The sequence below is a fragment of the Rhagoletis zephyria genome, unplaced genomic scaffold (genome assembly GCF_001687245.7).
Source record: "Rhagoletis zephyria isolate East Lansing unplaced genomic scaffold, Rhagoletis_zephyria_1.1 Rzeph_scaffold_00452, whole genome shotgun sequence".
NCBI classification, from domain to species: Eukaryota; Metazoa; Arthropoda; class Insecta; order Diptera; family Tephritidae; genus Rhagoletis; species Rhagoletis zephyria.
This window is the reverse complement of record NW_016157536.1, coordinates 146,885-166,056: the sequence shown is the minus strand read 5'-3', so window position 1 is coordinate 166,056 and position 19,172 is coordinate 146,885. Positions and strand designations below refer to the sequence as shown.

Genomic DNA, 19,172 nt, shown 5'->3' with positions numbered 1-19,172 from the left:
CTGATCATTTATGTATACATTTGTCTATATCTATCTCGATTCGTTTTGGCTGTTACAAACAACCGTTATGTGAACAAAATTAATATACCCTTGTGCACAAGTGCGCTCGGGTATAAAAATATGCAGAAGAATTATTATTTTTTTTAAATGTGTATATCTTGAACAGCATTAATATTCTATCCCAACAAAACTTACAAGGCCTACTACTTAAGCTTTTCGCCGCTCTTCATTAATTCTATACTCTTTTATAATCTTAATCTAGAGCCTGTTGGTAGCGTGGCACCAAAATTGACCTCGGGTGATGATTCGCGTACCGTTAAAGCACATGGAGGGCAAAGTGTAACGCTTTTGTGCCCAGCTCAAGCGTTTCCAGTGCCGCTTTTTAGGTAATATTTTCGTTACCTCATAAACTTGGCGTTACTTCAGCATGTTCCGATATCCAGGCAGTTTTCTGACTGCAAAAATATTATTACACAAATACTCAATTATTTGTATATAATTTTTAGAACCTGTCGGCAGTGTTAGCCCCAAAATCAATGCTGGCGATGATTATAATCATTTAAAGTCGAAAGGCGGTCGTAGTTTAAGTTTACTTTGTCCAGCGCAAGCATATCCCACGCCAGTTTTCAGGTATTCCACTTCTGAATTATTGTGAAACTTACTTATTATTGACATTGAATTGCTTTAACAATAATATCGAAAGTCGATAACTATCAACTGCGCTACTTCAGGTTTATTGTGTATTCACACTTGAAAATCCAAGCAAAGAGCAAAGCAAGAGCAAAAGGCAGTTTTCAATTACTTTTTCTAAAATAACATATTCTGCTGTTGAAAAATGGAAAGTAATTTCCTTTTTTTAATTTCTAGAACCAGTTGGCAGTGTTAGTCCAAAAATAAGTATCGGGGAGGACCTGAAACATGTCAAGGGTAAACAAAACCAAGGCTTAAGCCTGCTATGTCCGGCACAAGCATATCCACAACCAGCTTTTAGGTAACTACACTTTATAACAATTGAAAACTATTGGGGAAACGTTAAAATTCTCAATTTAATTTGGTTGCAATATTTAGAAAATATAGCTTATAGCTTTATGTTGCCGCTATATCCCAACATGCTTGCCAGTTTCATAAATTCCTATAATTTACTCACTCATTAAACGTTTTACAGAACCCGTTGGCAGCGTTGCCCCGAAAATAACATTTCTTGACCGTTTTAAAATGATGCAAATTGCTAGTGGCAGCAGCAGCGCTATTTTTTGTGCAGCCCAATCATATCCAGTGCCTGTTTTTAGGTGGGTTAGCAAGAAGTATAACTAATATTTTTTTAATTACATCAAAGCATATTCTCAGACAGTTTGCCGCAGTTTTTAATCGCAATAATAATTTATATTGGAGTAGAGCATACTTTCATACTTTCAGGCAGTTTTACCCATTTTCAAATTATTCAATCATTTTTGCTAATGTTTCTTATTCCCTCATTTGCAATCAGAGCCCGTTAGCAGTGTACACCCCAAAGTACAACTGCAAGACAAACACCAATTTATCGATGTTGAATTGGGTCGCAATTATGCGCTACTCTGCCGCGCGCAATCCTATCCAATGCCGGCTTTTAGGTAAAAATTGCAATTTTCACAAATTTCATAACTTGAATTGTATCGAATTATTTAGCAAATTTTCCATTTCTCTATGTGCTTTGCTTCAACAACATTCAGGTGGTTTTCCGTATTATTGCATGCCAATATTTTCCCTTTTGCCTGTGTGTCAGTAAATGTTCACCGCCTCATTTTTCGCAGAACCGGTCGCTAGCGTTAAGCCCAAAATCAACGTGCAAGACAAATTACAGACACGCGAAATAGCAAGTGGCGTTGGAATCGCTTTACTCTGCCCGGCGCAATCATATCCAACGCCGGCCCATAGGTAGATAACGGTGTTTTTTTTCGAACTGTTTACTGAAATTGTTTGGTGGGAGGAGCCTGCAAATATGTAAAGACTTTTCTTGCGAACTTTCGCTTTACAAATTGTCAGGGGCTTGTATGTGAAGCTTTCCAAGCTGCTTTTGCATTTAAATTTCCCAACATTCTGGTAGAAAAATTGTGCGCATTTTCTCTATTTAGATTTCTTTTAATTTTTACTTTATATTTTAGAACCGATTGGCTCGGTGGCACCTAGGGTCAATATCGAAAGCGAACTAAATATTGCGCGCGCCAATTTAGGTGAAAGCTTTAGCTTGAAGTGTCCTGCACAATCGTATCCCATACCAGCCTACAGGTAGGCGAGGAAATTTCATAAACCTGCACTTAAAACTTAGTTTAGGTATGCAAAAAAATCGTAACTATTTTGGAATGTAGTACAAATTTATAACCGCACAAATGCCGAAATATCTCTCCCAACATTTTGGTCAGTTAAAAAACTCGTGTTCCTTTTTTGTAATTTGCTACTTATTCTTCTTTCCTTCGCAGAACCCATCGGCTCTGTGCGTCCTAAAGTTACTATGGAAAGCGAACTTTCAAGTGTTCGTACACATTTGGGCGAAAGTTTTAGTTTAAAGTGTCCAGCGCAGTCATATCCGATACCAGCCTATAGGTAGGCAATGAAAATATGCTTTAGAAACTACAGTTTATTTTTTTGCTGTGATTTTCAAAAATTTACTTGTGCATCATTCAGGCAGTTCATATTTATTTTCGTTAAACTAATGGCCGTTTTTTCAAGTAGGCTTTAAAATGTATCTGCCCTTCAAACATATATTTTCAGGAAAAAATTTGTGTTTAAAGGAAAGATACATTTTAAAACCTACTTGAAAACCGCCCTAGGAAGTTTGTTAACTGTTAGTTTTTTTCCAAACAAAAAATATAGAACCCGTTGGCAGTGTTCCGCCAAAAATGAATCTTCTCGAAAAAGTACGCACTATGCAAGTGAGTCAGGGAGCTATCTATGCTATGCAATGTCCTGGACAAGCTTTTCCAGTACCAATTGTGAGGTATGATGCTGGAATTACTATGAAAAATTAATTTCTGAAAAAATTTGATTAGCGTTTTTTTGCTGCAGCAATGAATCATGGCTAAAACTGTTTTCTCTAACGATTGCATACTGGGCTCTTTATTTAATGCTAAGAAGTCGGAATGTATTCTAATAAAAAAAAATTCGAGATTTTTTTTCTAATTTTTGAAGAATGCCAACATGTTCCTCAATATTCAGGCAATTTTCCTTCAAAGAGGTTTACACTTTATTTTATTAAAAACTTTCTTTTTATGTTTATAGAACCACTGGGCTCTGTACCACCAAAAATACTTGACATAAATGATAAATTCCTCTTAATGCAAGTCAAATTGGGTCATAGCTTCTCAATGCAGTGTCCTTGCCAAGGTTTTCCTGTACCAATTGTGAGGTATTATGATGGAATTATTATGAAAAATTAATTTAAAAAAAATTTGATTCGATGTTTCTGCTACACCAATTAATTATGATTAAATATGTTTTCTCTTACGATGTCATACCTTAAGGGCTCTGGACAGTTTTTTATTAGACATTTTTTTTTTAAATTAAAAGACCAGCATGTTTCTCAATATTCAGGCAATATTCCTTCAAGAAAATTCACACTTTATTTTATTAACCCATTTTTTGTGTTTTTTTTTAGAACCACTGGGCTCTGTACCACCAAAAATACTTAACATACATGATAAATTCCTTTTGATGCAAGTTCAATTGGGTCATAGTTTCTCAATGCAATGTCCTTGCCAAGCTTTTCCTGTACCAATTATGAGGTGCGTGTATATTATGAAAAAAAATTTTCTAAAAAACTTGGAGTAATTCGTGGCATTTTTTGGAATTTGTGTGGAAAAATTTAGAAAAAGCAACATTTCCTCAAAATACAGGCAATTTTCTTTCTGGAAATTACAGTTTACATATCAAAAAAATTGTTGTTGTATATTTTTTAGAACCTCTGGGTTCGGTACCACCAAAAATACTTAACATAAAAGATAAATTCATTGTAATGCAAATTGAGTCACAGCTTCTCAATGCAGTGTCCCGGACAAGCCTATCCCGTGCCGATTGTAAGGTAGCCGCAAGTCAATGTCATAGGTGCTACAAAATTCAAAAATCTTGACATTTAGTTTGGTTTTGAGAGGCCTGATTGCATTTTATAATAGCAAATCAAGTTTGCATCCCGACATTCAAGCTGTTTTATTTCTGCTTAATGTTTTTTCTTGGTATTTTTTTAATCTACATCTTTTTTTATATAGAACCTGTCGGCTCGGTAGCACCAAAAGTAACAAGTTTACATGATAAATTTCAAGTTCTGCAAGTAAAAATGGGACAAGAGTACTCCATGCAATGCCCGGGACAAGCATATCCGGTGCCAATTGTAAGGTATTTAGGGGCAAATCTATCCATTTTAAACAGTATAGTAATTTCAGCGAAGGACTTAGAAGAAATATAGTACACGATAAAAATTTAAAAGATATGCACTCTAGACCTTGAAATAACGATTTATTTGAAAAAGGGGCTGGCTGCTTTCATTAGCGCTTTTTAAAGCACCAATTTATGGTATAGTTGTCTTAATAATACTATAACCTTAATGCATTATTTGCAATGAGATTCCCAATTACCATCATGGTTTTAAATAATCTTAAAGTTATTATTTATAATGATATCCCAATGAGTTTTATTCCATAAACGTTAATCCGAAGCATGCGCGTAATATGTTAGTTTCCATCATTCAAGCAGTTTTTCCTCATCTTACAAACACAAAGCGCAGAAGCCTTTAATTTTCTCTAAATTTTAGAACCCGTCGGCTCAGTACCGCCAAAAGTTACCAGCTTACATGATAAATTCCAATTTATACAAGTGAAAAGTGGCCAAGACTATGCTATGCAATGTCCCGGACAGGCATATCCGGTGCCAATAGTAAGGTGCGTCTAAGTTAGAAACTTTCAAAAAAAAAAAAAAACACTAATACCCGAATTCCAACATTCAGACTAGCATTTCATACACTTTTTCCCCGGAAAAATCCACGGCGAGACTTATCAAACCCTATACATTTTTGGTCCCTGAATCAAAGCAAAATAAGAATTCGAAAATTTACGAACATTTTCTTTCTAAACTTAAAAAATTTTTATTTTGGTTTTTTTATATCCGATTTTTTGAGCTTAGAAAACGAGTTACGATTTAAATTTTAACTTCAGTTTAAGATCCAGCGACCAAAAATTTATGGGATTTGCCAGCCTCCCTGTACAGACAACCTTGTCTAGTGACACTGTATTATGAATAAATTTCTTCCGCCAGAACCCGTCGCTAGTGTTGCGCCTAAAGTTGATACCCGTGATGAGTTTACTTTCGCTCGCACACGCTTACACACGGATAAAGCGTTGATATGTCCGGCGCAATCATATCCGGTGCCAGCTTTTAGGTAAAGTTCGAAGGAAATGATCGATTTGTCAAGATTCTTACACCTTTCAATTTTAAATGGCGGCAAATTCCTGTACGCAACCCTTTTCAGTATTCCCCTTACTCCTTGATTTCGCGTTACTTAAGCTTATTTCAACCAACATTCAGGCGTTTTCCATCTTTTATGTAAATTAAAATATATGTAGATCTTTTTAATATTTTTCCTAATTATCCCAGAACCGGTTGGCAGTGTTGCACCGAAGGTCGATATTAAAGATGAGATAAATTATGCACGCACCGAAGTTGGCCGTAGCTTCGCTTTAATTTGTCCAGCGCAATCATATCCGGTGCCAATTTATAGGTAAAGATTTTTTTTTTAGGAAAAATTGTAATCGAAATTCGTAAAAGCAAACACATTAATGCTGGTTCTTCTCTAACAAAAATTGTTTGGCGAATTACGTAATTCGAAGGGTAATTGGAAAGCGTATAACGCATAAGAGAGCGAATTACCTGCTGGCTGGAGTTTCTCCATTCATTTGAGCTCCTTCAATACGTTCCGCAAAACATTCAAGAGTTTTCAATGGTCTTATATTTTAGCTTTTCTAAATTACTATCACATTTCACCACTTTTCAGAGCCCGTTGGTAGTGTGGCCCCTAAAGTGGATCCCAACGATCGCATTAAATGGGTTGACAAACCAGTTGGCAAATCCTTAAATTTGCTTTGTCCCTCGCAATCATACCCAGTACCGGTTTATAGGTAAGACTTCGCTTATACAGTATTCCATTTTAAAGGAAGAAATTTCCAAGCGCTTAGGTATCTATAGTTAAACTTGCCTTTTGCGCTGTTTCAGCCCAACAAAAGTGTGAAAGCTATTCTGGATCTACATATTTTTAAAGATAGATCTCTCTTAGAACCCTTCAACTAATTCCCACATTTATCGTCCGGCTTCCCAACATAATGGCGGTTAAGTTTATAAGCACGTAGTTTCAAAATCTGCTAACATTGTTCATTGCTATTTTACAGAACCTGTCGGTAGCGTTGCGCCAAAAGTCGACGTCAAAGATCGCATCAACTGGCTGGATAAGCCGCAGGGCAGAGCTTTCAGTTTATTATGCCCGGCGCAATCTTACCCGATGCCCGCTTATAGGTGCGTAGTTTGAAAATATATCGGTTATAGATGTTGAAACAGGCAGTTTTCAATGTTTATTTCTATTATTCTAAAACTTAATATTAATTGCTTTGAAGCCTACCTATTTCGCAATGACTTTCCAGAACCTGTCGGCTCAGTAGCGCCCAACGTGAATATGCATGATAAAATGGATTTTGGCATACGAAAGTCCAATACTTCGCTGAGTTTACTTTGTCCAGCACAAGGCTATCCAATGCCAGCTTTTAAGTAAATTTTTAAAATCAAAAAAAGTATTTTTTTTTTATTTAAGCGCCATAGAGACTGTTATATTCACCCAAAAACTGCAGGCAGTTTTTACTGATACATGTTTGTACTCATATTAAGAAAAAATCTCTCCAATTTGTTGAAAAAATAATTAAATGTTTCAGAACCTGTTAGCTCTGTGGCTCCCAAAGTTGATATCAATGACAAAGTTAAAGTCGCTTTTAAAAGGCAAACTGCTTCATTGAGTCTGATTTGTCCAGCGCAGGCCTACCCAATGCCAGCATTTAGGTAGGCATGAAATTATATGTAAAACCCATCCAACATTCAAGGTTTTCTGTGCTATAGAATTTGTATCGGTTTTTTTTTATTTTACCACAACGATCGATCAGTTGTTTATTTCTTTACTGGATCTTTCAGAACCTGTTGGCTCCGTTGCGCCCAAAGTGGAAATGAACGATAAATTAGGTTTCGCTCTGCGACAAGCCAATGATTCTCTATGTTTACTATGTCCCGCGCAAGGCTATCCAATGCCGGCCTTTAGGTGAATATTTTTTGTTAAAATCTCTAATATATAATTCTTCGTTTCGGTAGCGTTGGGGCGAGTGACTTAGAAGCTTTGATTCTGTGTGAAGGCTCTAATATTTTTGTAAGCAAGTTTCATAGTTCTACGAACCTCTCGTTTGCAAGTTCCAAGCTTCTAGCCCAACATTCAGCTGTCTAAAAATTAAACTAGTTTTTATACTCAATTTCAAGGTGTTGTATTTTTGCTTCTCTTGAATATGTATTTCAGAACCTGTTGGCTCCGTCCCACCTAAAGTGGAGATAAAAGATAAAGTCGGTATATTTTTAGGAAAAGAAAACAAGTCGCTTGCTTTGCTATGTCCTGCTCAATCTTATCCGGTGCCAGCCTACAGGTAAAATGACATAATTAGTCTGTTCCAATACGAGTCCAGCTAAGGACTTAGTCAGAACTTACAGGAAGTCGTTCCTATAGACAAAAAAACCTGTAACTGGAAACACTTCTGAGAGAGTAACTTGCTAGTCAAAGAAAACGCGATGAAAGCAAATAACCTTAAATTTGTTAAAAAATGGAAGTAAATAACGAAATATTTGCGTTAATTGTATAGATCTTAATAATTATTTAGTGATATTTCTACCAAATGAGTGTTGTACCAATGACATGTACACAAACCGACTGACGTTTTTGCAGGAAAAAATGATTTTTTGAATTGCCGTGCACTTCTGCATCCATTCTCCTTTTACTCTCAATTGAGAGAGTAAAATTGTAGTTTGACTGTTCCACAGGTTTTAGTCCACAGTTCAAAGGAACAGACTAAATATCGAAACTTTCTCAAAACTCATATTTCTGCGCAGATCAGCGGAGTCAATTTGTTACTAAATAAAAGTTTTAAAATCAAAAAATTAAAAAGTAGAAAAATAAATAACCCGAAAATATTTTTTTTTGCAATCTTCCTTTGATACGGACTTATATAGTATGTATGTATGTCATTTTCTTCGGAATTTTTTATTTACTTTCATGCAAATCGATATTTCTTTAATTTTCGATCTGACGCCTGTACTAAATCCAGTTTCGTACTTTCCAGTTGCCCAACATTCAGGCCTTTTCTGCGCCGCATAAGTGCTTATCTAACTATTTTCTGAATTGGAAATCACTTATCAAATTTTCAGAACCCGTTGGCAGTGTTGCGCCAAAAGTCAATAAAAACGATGAATTTAGTCACGATCGAGTGGCTGAAAACCTAACAGTTGCTTTGAAATGTCCAGCACAATCATATCCGGTGCCGATTTATAGGTGGGTTTGTATGACATTTTTTTTATACAGTAAAACGAAAGAGAAATGCGTAGTTAATTCAAAGTCTGGAAAAATGAAAACACGTTAAATGTATTAAATTAATTTTAACCTCAAAATGAGTACATAATCTCAAAAAATCTCAAGCCAACATTCAGACACTTTTCGAGCTACTAAAATTCTCAAATCAACAATCAAATGTTTAGTTTCACAGGCTGTTTTAAATTAAACTTTTTGTAGAACCCATTGGCAGCGTTGCACCGCACGTTAACCGCAAAGACGAAATAAACTACGATCGCATACGGATTAATCGCACTATTGCCATACAATGTCCGGCACAATCATATCCAGTGCCTGCTTACAGGTACGAAATGGGGGCGAGACAAATAAGGGATTTTTTTTTTTAAATACATATATACACTGCCGAAAGAAAGTATTGACACAAGGAATTCTTCGCAATATATGCAACAATTTTTACTCTAATATTTTTCGTCTAATTTTTTTATAAAAAATTGGCTCGTTATATAACAAAAAAACATAAAAATATAATTTCTAATTTTTGTGCAAAACTCGCGAAAATGATTCAAAAAATTTCATGCAGATTTTCAACTTTTTAATTAAATTTTTTGGAATTTTTGTAGGTTATACAGTTTTTAGCCAATTAAATTCTAGTTTAAAAATGCAAGTTTGAAGTTATTCAAAAATTGCGTTGAGGATTTTTTTATTGAAGGTGTTTTGCATTTTTTCCATACAAAGTATTTTCCAACATTTTTTTGCTTGAAAGAAACTGCGTGAAAAAATTTGCCAAAAATCAACGGTTCGTCCTAGCTACTTCAAACTTGCTCTTTATTTATTGGACTGCAAAACTGCATGCTCAATAAAATTCTAAAAAATGTTATTAAAAATTTTAAAATTTGCATGGAAATTTATCGAATTTTTCCGAGCTTTGCAAAAAAGTTTAGAAAATATATTTTTATTTTTTTTGTTGTAGTATGACCATATTTTTATAAAACATTGATTTGGATTCTTCCCAACATTCTGTGGCGGTTCGATATCTTTGTTTTCTTTTAAAATAACTTAATTTTTTTTGTATTATCTTCGAATTAGAGCCCGTGGGCAGTGTGGCGCCACACGTCAATAAAAAAGACGGCTATAATCATGATAGCATCGAAGAAAATCGTAGCCTTGCCATTATGTGTCCAGCACAAGCCTATCCTGTGCCGATTTATAGGTAAATAGGCACAAATTTAACTTAAAATCTCTTTAAATTAATACACTTTTATATTATACTTAAAAAAATTACTCCTACGGTTTCGACAGTTCTCTTTTTTGGACTGCGACTGATGTGTCAAACATAGGAGAAAATATTTAAAATCGCATTGAAAAAATTTTTTGGAGTCAAACTTTTTGTATTGTTTGACACTAAAATCAGCTACAAAAAGAGAGCTAAAATTATTTGTCACTTCTACCTCCCTGAATATACATATCTTGTGCCAGGTTTCCACTAAGCACTAAATCACGCAAATTTTAATGACAAACCCGTGCCGTTACGTTACGAAAAAATTGTCATTAAATTTGTTTCCACATGGCATTTTTTAAATGGCGTAAATTTTTCGTCATTTCATTGCCTAGTAGAAATTCGGCATTATTCTTAAAAACATTTTCACAAAAATTTTCGATTTATAAAGCTTTTTTTTATTAATAATATCAATAAACTTTTAAAGCTTCCTTTAAAACTATTTTTTTTTTCTTATAAATAGAATTGACAGTCAATTGAAGTTAGAAAAAACGAACATGGCAGTAGCAACATCTCCTTTAGTTAGAAAACAACTTTGCCGATAACTAAAAGTGTGTCTGCAAGATAAGAGCACATAAAACACCCAACATTCAGACAGCAGTCCAATTTACCCCCAAGAATATCAAACTTCTAATTACATACCTGCCAAAAACTATTGAAATTCTTCATGTCACAGAACCACTCGGCAGCGTTGCACCAAAAGTTAGCATTGCCGCACAACTTCAAAATGCTGCTGTCGAAAATCATTCAAGCGTCGCGCTCTTTTGTCCAGCTCAATCGTTTCCGGTACCAGCTTACAGGTATTTATTTAAAAGTACCTCGTCTTCTACTATTTTACAAACATTTACGACAATTTAAGTAATCGCCCTTCAGTCAATCAATTGACTCTACAAAAGTTGTGTAGTGGCAAAAAGTTTTCTAAGCGCTTAATAGTTTGTGTTGGCGGGTACACTTTTGAACCGCATTAATTATTCATGGCAGTTTTTAACTAACCTTGTTTGTTGTTAGTTTCATGGCATTTCGTAAAATTGATTTATGCAACCTTTTATTGTAGAACCTGTTGGCAGTGTTGCACCGAAAATAAGCGTCGGTGATAGGCGTAAAGATGCTGAGGCGCGCGTTAATACGTCACTGAGCATATTTTGCCCGGCACAATCGTATCCGATGCCGGCTTTTAGGTAATGATGCGGTTATAATTTAAAAGTGAACGATATGTATGAAATTAAAGTGAAAATTTTGTATTCATTTTAAAAACTAATTGAGTCAATTTTCGTGTCAAAAAAGTATATCTTTTGCTATTAAAATCATATTCGATTAGCTACTTGCTTTTGATATCCCAAATTCACGCAGTTCCCTTTTTTTAGGATGTTTGATGTACATACATATCTTTTTGAAAATTTTTTCAGAACCTGTCGGCAGTGTTCCACCAAAAATTAATCTCATCAACCGCCGCAATGATGCTGAGGCGTGTGTTGGTGATACCTTAAGCATATTTTGTCCAGCACAATCCTATCCTGTGCCGTTATTTCGGTAAAAATATTTAAAAACCACTTTTTCGATTTATTTTTACAATCAGCAGTTTTTCTGTAAGCATCTAAAGCATCTCGCATTTCTCTCCTCTTCTTTTCATAATCGTTAGGGTTATCAGTATTATCAGTGGTTATCTTAGTTTCACCTGTTATCTATATAGCCATCGTTATCGATAGCAATTTAATTATTATCGATAGCAGTTTCATCGATGCCCTGAACAAACTTCTTTTTGTCGTTATCGATAAGATAATACAAGTGATTCTCATCTGATCTTGATCATGATCATGAATTTCATAAGTATCGAAAGAGTCGATATATTGTTATCGATTTTTTTTTTGATTTCGGTGTCATTGAAACTATTAAGGGCGTCATCTATATTGTCACGATTATCGCTATAGATATCGATATCCATATTGCAAATGATATCGATTTTTTATAACTAAATTATCTTTATCGGTATATTTATTGTCACACGTATGGTGCAATTTTCATCTTCATTATCAGTTTTGAGACCTCCTTTAAAAGAGTAACATTATTATTATCGCTATTACCGTCATCATGATTGTTATCGATATCAAAAATAAGATTGCCTAAAAGTTTACGTTTAGCTTCCAACATTCAGCAGTTTGTACAAATTTCTCATTATATAAAAAAGCTCTAGATTTCACACATTTTTCTTAGAACCCGTGGGCAGCGTCGCTCCAAAAATTAGTGTAGGTGAGCGTCTACGTGATGCTGGTGCTAAATTTGGTGCCACTTTTACGTTATTCTGTCCAGCGCAGTCTTATCCGATGCCGAGTTACAGGTATTGCAATTTCATAGTCGAAACTTTAAGTGAAAATATTCTTCTTACTCTTGTGTATACATACATAATCTAAGGGTTATAGCGCATTCTGGCAGTTTTCTTAAAATTTGTATATACAATTTTTAATTTTTATCTAAACATTGTTCCTTTTGCTCTTCATAGAACCCGTCGGCAGCGTGGCGCCAAAAATTAGCGTAGAAAATCGTTTGAAAAATGCGGAAGCACAAATTGGTCGTAGTTTTACGCTCTTTTGTCCGGCGCAGTCATATCCTGTGCCTCTGTACCGGTAATTTTTAAAAAAATATCAAATCTTAAAACTCAAAGATCTTTCATCGAACCCTAATTTCCAACATTCAGTGCGCGTTTTTCAATAAATATTTTTTACACAACTCTATAAACTTTTTTTCTTCAGAACCCGTCGCAAGCGTAGGTCCAAAAATCAATGCTTATGATGAGTTAACCAAAGTGCGCGGTCGAAATGCAACCGATGTGACGTTGCTATGCCCCGCGCAGTCTTATCCAGTGCCACTTTTTAGGTAAATTTCTCAATTTTTTTTACATATGAAATGGTGGTTTTTGATAATTTTGTTGAAAAAATGTTTGAAAAAACTAGAAAGCTATAGACACTAAGCTAGAAAACGTCTCCAACATTCTGCAGTTTTATATGCTTCTACTTATATAAAATAGTTCTCTGTAGAGCGTATTCATGTTTCATTATATTTTTAAATTATTTTCCCTCCTTTTCCGATTGTACTTAGAACCCGTTGGCAGCGTAAGTCCTCGGCTCACCTCCGGCGATAAGACACGAAATGTCGATATTGCTTTGGGCTTTAGTCAAACGCTGCTCTGTCCAGCTCAAGCATACCCGGTGCCAATGTTTAGGTAATATTCTCATTTTCGTTGTTGGTGTTTCCGACAGGGTAGGAGTATGATGTAATGTGGAACGATTTTCCGTCATCCCTTGTCAAATTTGGTTTGGAGACAAACCGGTTTCGGCGTTGTGCCATCTTCAGTGTCATTTTTCGTTTAGGTAATACTTGCATATCTTTCATGTTGGAAAAGCTAGCAAAATAATAAGCTGACTCGCTCAAACTTGAAGAGTTGGAAAACTCGAAATCCGAAAATGGCTTCACAAAAATTTGGAAAATCCCGGATAAGTTTTCAGATTTTCGAGGTTTCTCCCAGTTTAAGTGAAACGCTGAATGGATGGAATGGAAAATATCTGATTGGATAAACGAAGTCAGTCGTTGGCGCCTAATTTTCCTTCTTCACAGAAATCGTTAGATTGAAACCAGGCCCTCAGCACTCTGCTCCTATTGCCCAGATCTCAGTAGTAGGTATTCCCTCATTTTGGACTCTCTAACAAGCTTGGATGTTGCACTAGATTCCGGACTCAACTCAGTTCGAAACTATGCCATCGAAAAAAAATCGGCGCCCGGGACACTCTTAAAAGGTCTTGGAGTCAGTCAGTGATTCTAAGATACTTACTTGGAGTACCCACAAGAAAAGTAACTTTTGAGAGAGGGATCAAAGCTCTTGGGATCGCAGACTGACTGCCTATAAAGAAGGCGAGTAAAGTCCATCACCGCCGCAAGCTTTATTGTCAAGTCAATTGTGTTTTGAAAGCGGACTGTATGTCTACAAGATACACTACTAGATCTTGTACATTAATCCGTGAATATTGTAGCTCTGTATCGCTCAACTCGAGTTAAGATTCCTAGACGGCGCTGTCAGGGAAGTGAACTCTGTGCATGTGGCAAAATTCGATCTCCGTAATTTGATAGTGTCAGTCTTTTGAGTTCGTTTCCTATGTTCAATATATTTAAATTGGAGAATGGTACTACATACTTCCTTCATTCAAGCCTTCTAAATGCCTTAAGTCGTAGGCCGTTTCTAGCTACATACTTCGCATTTCACACATTCTCATATCTATTGGTTAAATGTTGATCGGAGTCTTTGGCATATATGGCATTTTAATTGGACTTCTATCAAGTGAAGTAAGCTTCTAAATTTAAGGTTCTCAATACCCAGCAATGCAGTTCTCAATGTTTCTTTTATATTTAAACAATCATTTCTTACAAATTTTTTTTCTTAGAACCGGTGAGCAGCACCTTGCCAAAGGTGTCTTCATTCTCCAAATTCGATGTGAAAAGTTATTCTATGGGCAGCACTTTTGCTCTACTGTGTCCGGCGCAAGGTTTTCCAGTACCAGTTTTTAGGTAAAATTAACGCAAAATTTTGTAGTAGTATTCTTTTTTTACAAACAATTAAGCATCGTATCAGATTTTCTCAAATCAAACGTTCTGTGTTTTTTAGTATGCAAAAAACATTTATGCAGTTTTCATCTTATTGAAATAGAGTTTTTCATTCATATTTTAACGCTTGTTCCTCAGAACCTGTTTCCAGTACAGCACCCAAGGTTCCTCCATTAAGCGCACGCCCTTTAAGTGTGGCACACCACTCAAGTATCTCAATTTTATGCCCTGCGCAAGGTTACCCAGCGCCAAATTTTCGGTAAGAAACGAGTATATGTAGATACAAGATATGTACAACTTGTGGCATAGAGAATAAAAAATAAAAAAAAAGCCAAGTATTCAGGCAGTTACACTTTAATTTATACCAGATTTGATTTAAGGAATGTATGTGATTTATCGGCGCTATCGGTAACTTGGCATTATATTTATATGCTTAACTTACTTAAAAAAAAACATTGCCTTTCAGAGCCTGTTTCTAGTTCGCCGCCCAAAATCAATGCGCTGACGTATAAACCTAATGTTGTTGAGCTTAATGCGCAAACTGCAGTTCTTTGTCCAGCACAAGGTTATCCAGCGCCAAATTTTAGGTGCGTTTAGGCTAAGAAAAATCGAAAATAATAATAAAATGTTTAGCGTAGCATGCTTTCGATTAGTGCTTTAGAGAGACTTCCGCTGCAAAGAAAAGGCGAAAGAGTTTTTGGTGGGTATTAAGTAAAGGCATTCAGGCAGTTTTCAATGTTAATTTAAGGAACTGCATAATCTTAATCGACTGAAATTCAATGATTTAATATTTCAGAGCCTGTTTCAAGCACCGTTCCTCGTATACCTTCCATAATGAGCAAACCCTTGAACATGGCGAGCGGTAGTAGCATTTCACTGCTTTGTCCAGCGCAGGGGTTTCCGGCGCCTAATTTTCGGTAATTAGAAGACTAAAATAGTATACTCATGGTGAAATTTTTATCCGTAGTTGACTTTTTAATTTTTCGGATTTGCAAACTTTTCTGAAGTAATTATTGATTAACAAATTTGTAAAAAAAAATGTTTTTTTTTAACTACTTTTTGATCTAGCTGCTTACCTACTGCTTATCAATCACATATTCTAATCCACTTAAAAGCATTAACCAAAAATTTCAAAATGACAAAAAAATGTATATGGAAACTTAGCTTAATAGCGTAATGAAATGTGTAATTTTTAATGCCAAAAATGTTTGTAATTTAACGCCTAGTGGGAATCCGGCACCATTTAACCTTTATCGACTTTTCTTTGTAGAGCCCATCTCCACGTATACCATCCTTAGTACAAAAACCGTTAGAACTACAATCCGCAGCGGATTTATCGTTGCTTTGTCCAGCACAGGGTTATCCAGCGCCTAATTTTAGGTGAATTACTAAGTTTGTTTTGTTCAAATATTTTATACAACATTTTTTTGTAGGTCAGATATGAGCGCATTTGAGAAAATTTATTGACATGCATACCGCACTAACTTCAGGCAGTTTACTTACGTCACTTTTTCTAGTGACGTGGGTTTATTTAATTATATGTATTCAAGCATTTTAAAGTAGGTACTTAGAGCTTTGCAGCATTGAATAAGTTAAATAAAATATTTTGTTTTTCTGCACTTTAGAACCCGTCGGCGGTAAAGCGCCAACGCTACTCTCGCACGATATGCGTCGCTCATGGATCGAGCGTATGCAGGCACGCAATTTGGCTATGTTCTGCCCGGCGCAGGCGTTTCCAGTGCCAGCATTCAGGTGGAAAATGCACTTTAAAATATGTATTTATTTATTAACATATGTATTTTATGAATGATTCGTTAGACTATTTGACTTTTTATTTATGATTGATGTTGCTTTTTCACAGAGCCTGTTAGCGCAAAAGCGCCCACTCTTTCCGTTGACACCAAATGGTCGGGCATTGAGCGTCGGCAAAGTGCTAGCTTTGCTATTATGTGTCCGGCACAAGCGTATCCAGTGCCGATTTTTAGGTTAGAAAGAAAATTTAGTATGCCAATATGTTTTTCAGTTTACCAATTTCTTTGTGAAAACTAAGGTCGAAATTAAAATTTAGGGAATCTATTGCGTTGTATACGAGACGAGCAGTTCGTTCACGAATGTTATAATTCGAAATATGAATTTTTACGTGAGGAGACAGATGTATTGTGAATGGCTATGGTTTTTGTTCACTTTCTATTGTGAACCAACACGAACTCGAGAGCAAGCAGAGCCGCTGTATTTTAATTCGGTGCACTATGTCGTTGTAAAGCTCATAAAGCTCGTCGTTGAACCGTAAATCTTCTGCAAAATCTTTCTATTGAATACTCCAAGATCCGCCTAATCAGATGTTGCCATTATCCACGCTAATGACAGGAGATACTTTGTCTTGTCCTCGTTGACCACCAGAACCAATCGCTTTGCTTCCATATCCAACTTCGCGGTTTTTATTAGCGATAATATCGATGTCATCGGCATACGCCAGCAATTCCGCGCTCTTGTAAAAATTGTTCCTGAGCGGTTCAGTTCTGCAGCTATTATTATCTTCTCCAAAATAAAATGAATCACATGAAAGAAACCCCGTTTGGTAGCAAATTGTGGATTATTGTGGATTGGGCAGAGCACACTTAAATTCCAGTCGTCGGGTATGCGTTCGTCTGACCATATTCTGCTTAAGCGTTGAAGCTCCTCGCCGCCGTACTAGAATAGTTAAGCTGGCAGGCTGTAAGCTCCAGCAACTTTGTGTTTTTCAAGCGCGCTATTGCTATTCGAACCTCATCATCGACTGGGAGTACGGGTTCGTCTTCTCCACAGCTGTCAGAGTTGTTGCCATTCAGTAAGGTGGAAAAATGTTGTCTCCATAATTTAAGTACGTTCTGGACATTGGTCACTAGGTCGCCATTGTTGTTCTTACAGGAGTTCGTCCTGGTCTTGAAAGCTTCCCTAAGTCGCCTAACTCTCTGGCAAAATTTTCGGGCATTTTTCCTATCCAGCTTGATATACTAGCTCTTAGTACAGCACTTAGTATTCCGGCCTCTCTTCTTATTTCGGAAATACGTCTCGCTTCCCTTTCAGTTCCCTATAGCAGCCCCACATAGCTCGCATTGTACCAAATTGATTAAAGTAATTCAATTTGGTATGGAAACATGGTACTAAACGATACATATTCGATAAATATTGTCGATAGATATTAGTGATTACAGTATACATACATATAAATATTCATTCTGACTCAGCTGTTGAATATACGCATATAGTATGTATGTTGTTATTTTTGCTTGTGTTTAGTCATCGGCTAGCGATGTGTTTTATTACAGAAAATTAGCATTTCCTCGTTTTTGCAACTGTGCAAATAAAATCAACGAGTCGAGTAAGAACAAATCGGATGTTCGGCGGCAAGAGATAAATGTACTACGCTTTATTCATTCATAAATTCTAATATAAAAAACGAATGTGTGTACATGTGTATGCCCGAGCTCGAAATACACACTCGAGCTTAAAATACACACTTGGCAGATATACAGTTGCATGTATTGTTGTGTCAGTTGCCTCGATGTGTCGTTGCCTTTATGACAACTGATTTCAGTTGGCTGGCTGGAGGCTATCGTCAATACAGAAGAGATAAAGTCGAACAAAAGCAAAGTAAACAAAGCACAAATGCTGGCAGCATGAAGTAAAAACAAAAAGAAAAAAGAAAGATTAAAGTAATAAAAAGAAAAAAGGAACAACACAGTGAGCAGCAACAATTCATCTTTAGCAATCGTGCAATGAAAAAACAAACCCGTAAAAGTGTACGCTTTTGTTTACAAACTCACACCACAAAATCTTCACAACCTCATCAGCGCACCACCAACAACATTTGTGGTTTATGCCACAGTATAGACAGTAACCAACCTTTTTGGGTTGTTGGTGTAGTAGTCGTTGTTGTTGTAGTTATATTCACTCCTGAGGAAGGCACGGGGTTGTGTGCTGCTATTTAATTGCCTTCCTCAGACTTTTTCTTAGATTTCAGGGTTGTGTGCTGCATTATTATTAGATAAATAAATTTTAGCATTTGACAAATCGTGATTTTATAAAAAGAAAATTATAAATGGTGTTGAAAAGCAAACAAACGCTCGTGCAAAAGCTCTATTTTTGTGTGTTGTTAAAATTTATACATGGCGTATTGATGGTAATACAAGCAAAGTATTCTTTTGTGAATTTTATGTTACTTGAGAATTTAGACAACGTGCGAGTTGCCAGGTTCTTTTATCAATATAATTAACACAAGCTTTTCCGCGTGGTTGCCTTTCAATAAATAGAATAAACAAATATTCGCAAATAAATTGGATTTACTTCATAACTGACAACTAACGTACGCTTTTTGTTCTTTTCTCCATTTTGATTTTGACTGTTTATAACCGCCAACAACTTTATGTGTATACATATTTACAAGCTGTAAAAATTTTGCGTAGTCCCACGAGCTAGGTAAAAACTATGGCATTCGTATTCACAACGAGAAATCTCAAAATTTTTGTTTGGTCTTTCCAAGCTTTCTCTTTTTTATTAGTTGGCAAAGGCCCTCAGTGGCAGCGCTCCGAACGTTGAGATAGTAATTTCATGTCAATTAGTAGAAAAGTTCCATGTTGAAAAAACTTTTTATTATGGCGAGAAAATTTTACTTTTCTGCTGTGCCAATTCGTAACTTTTTACTGCTGGAAATATTTG

General features: G+C 35.9%; 1 protein-coding gene across 50 annotated transcripts in view; it reads left to right on the top strand.

The window, feature by feature from the left end:
* The window catches only part of Dscam1 (Down syndrome cell adhesion molecule 1), a 169,015-nt gene that overhangs the window by 82,139 nt on the left and 67,704 nt on the right, over positions 1–19,172 (top strand). For 19 of the 50 annotated variants that reach the window (XM_017611762.1, XM_017611730.1, XM_017611739.1 and 16 more), the window contains exon 6: positions 3,256–3,382. The exons of 9 other annotated variants lie outside the window; for them this stretch is intronic. In XM_017611762.1, the coding sequence (XP_017467251.1) occupies positions 3,256–3,382 (127 nt within the window). Of the gene's footprint in view, positions 1–262; positions 387–1,165; positions 1,290–2,850; positions 2,975–3,255; positions 3,383–4,238; positions 4,366–5,280; positions 5,405–6,656; positions 6,781–7,194; positions 7,319–8,827; positions 8,952–9,694; positions 9,819–12,381; positions 12,506–14,940; positions 15,062–15,270; positions 15,392–19,172 lie in introns of all 50 variants that reach the window. 22 more of the 50 variants (XM_017611756.1, XM_017611774.1, XM_017611760.1 and 19 more) reach the window with 12 other exon arrangements.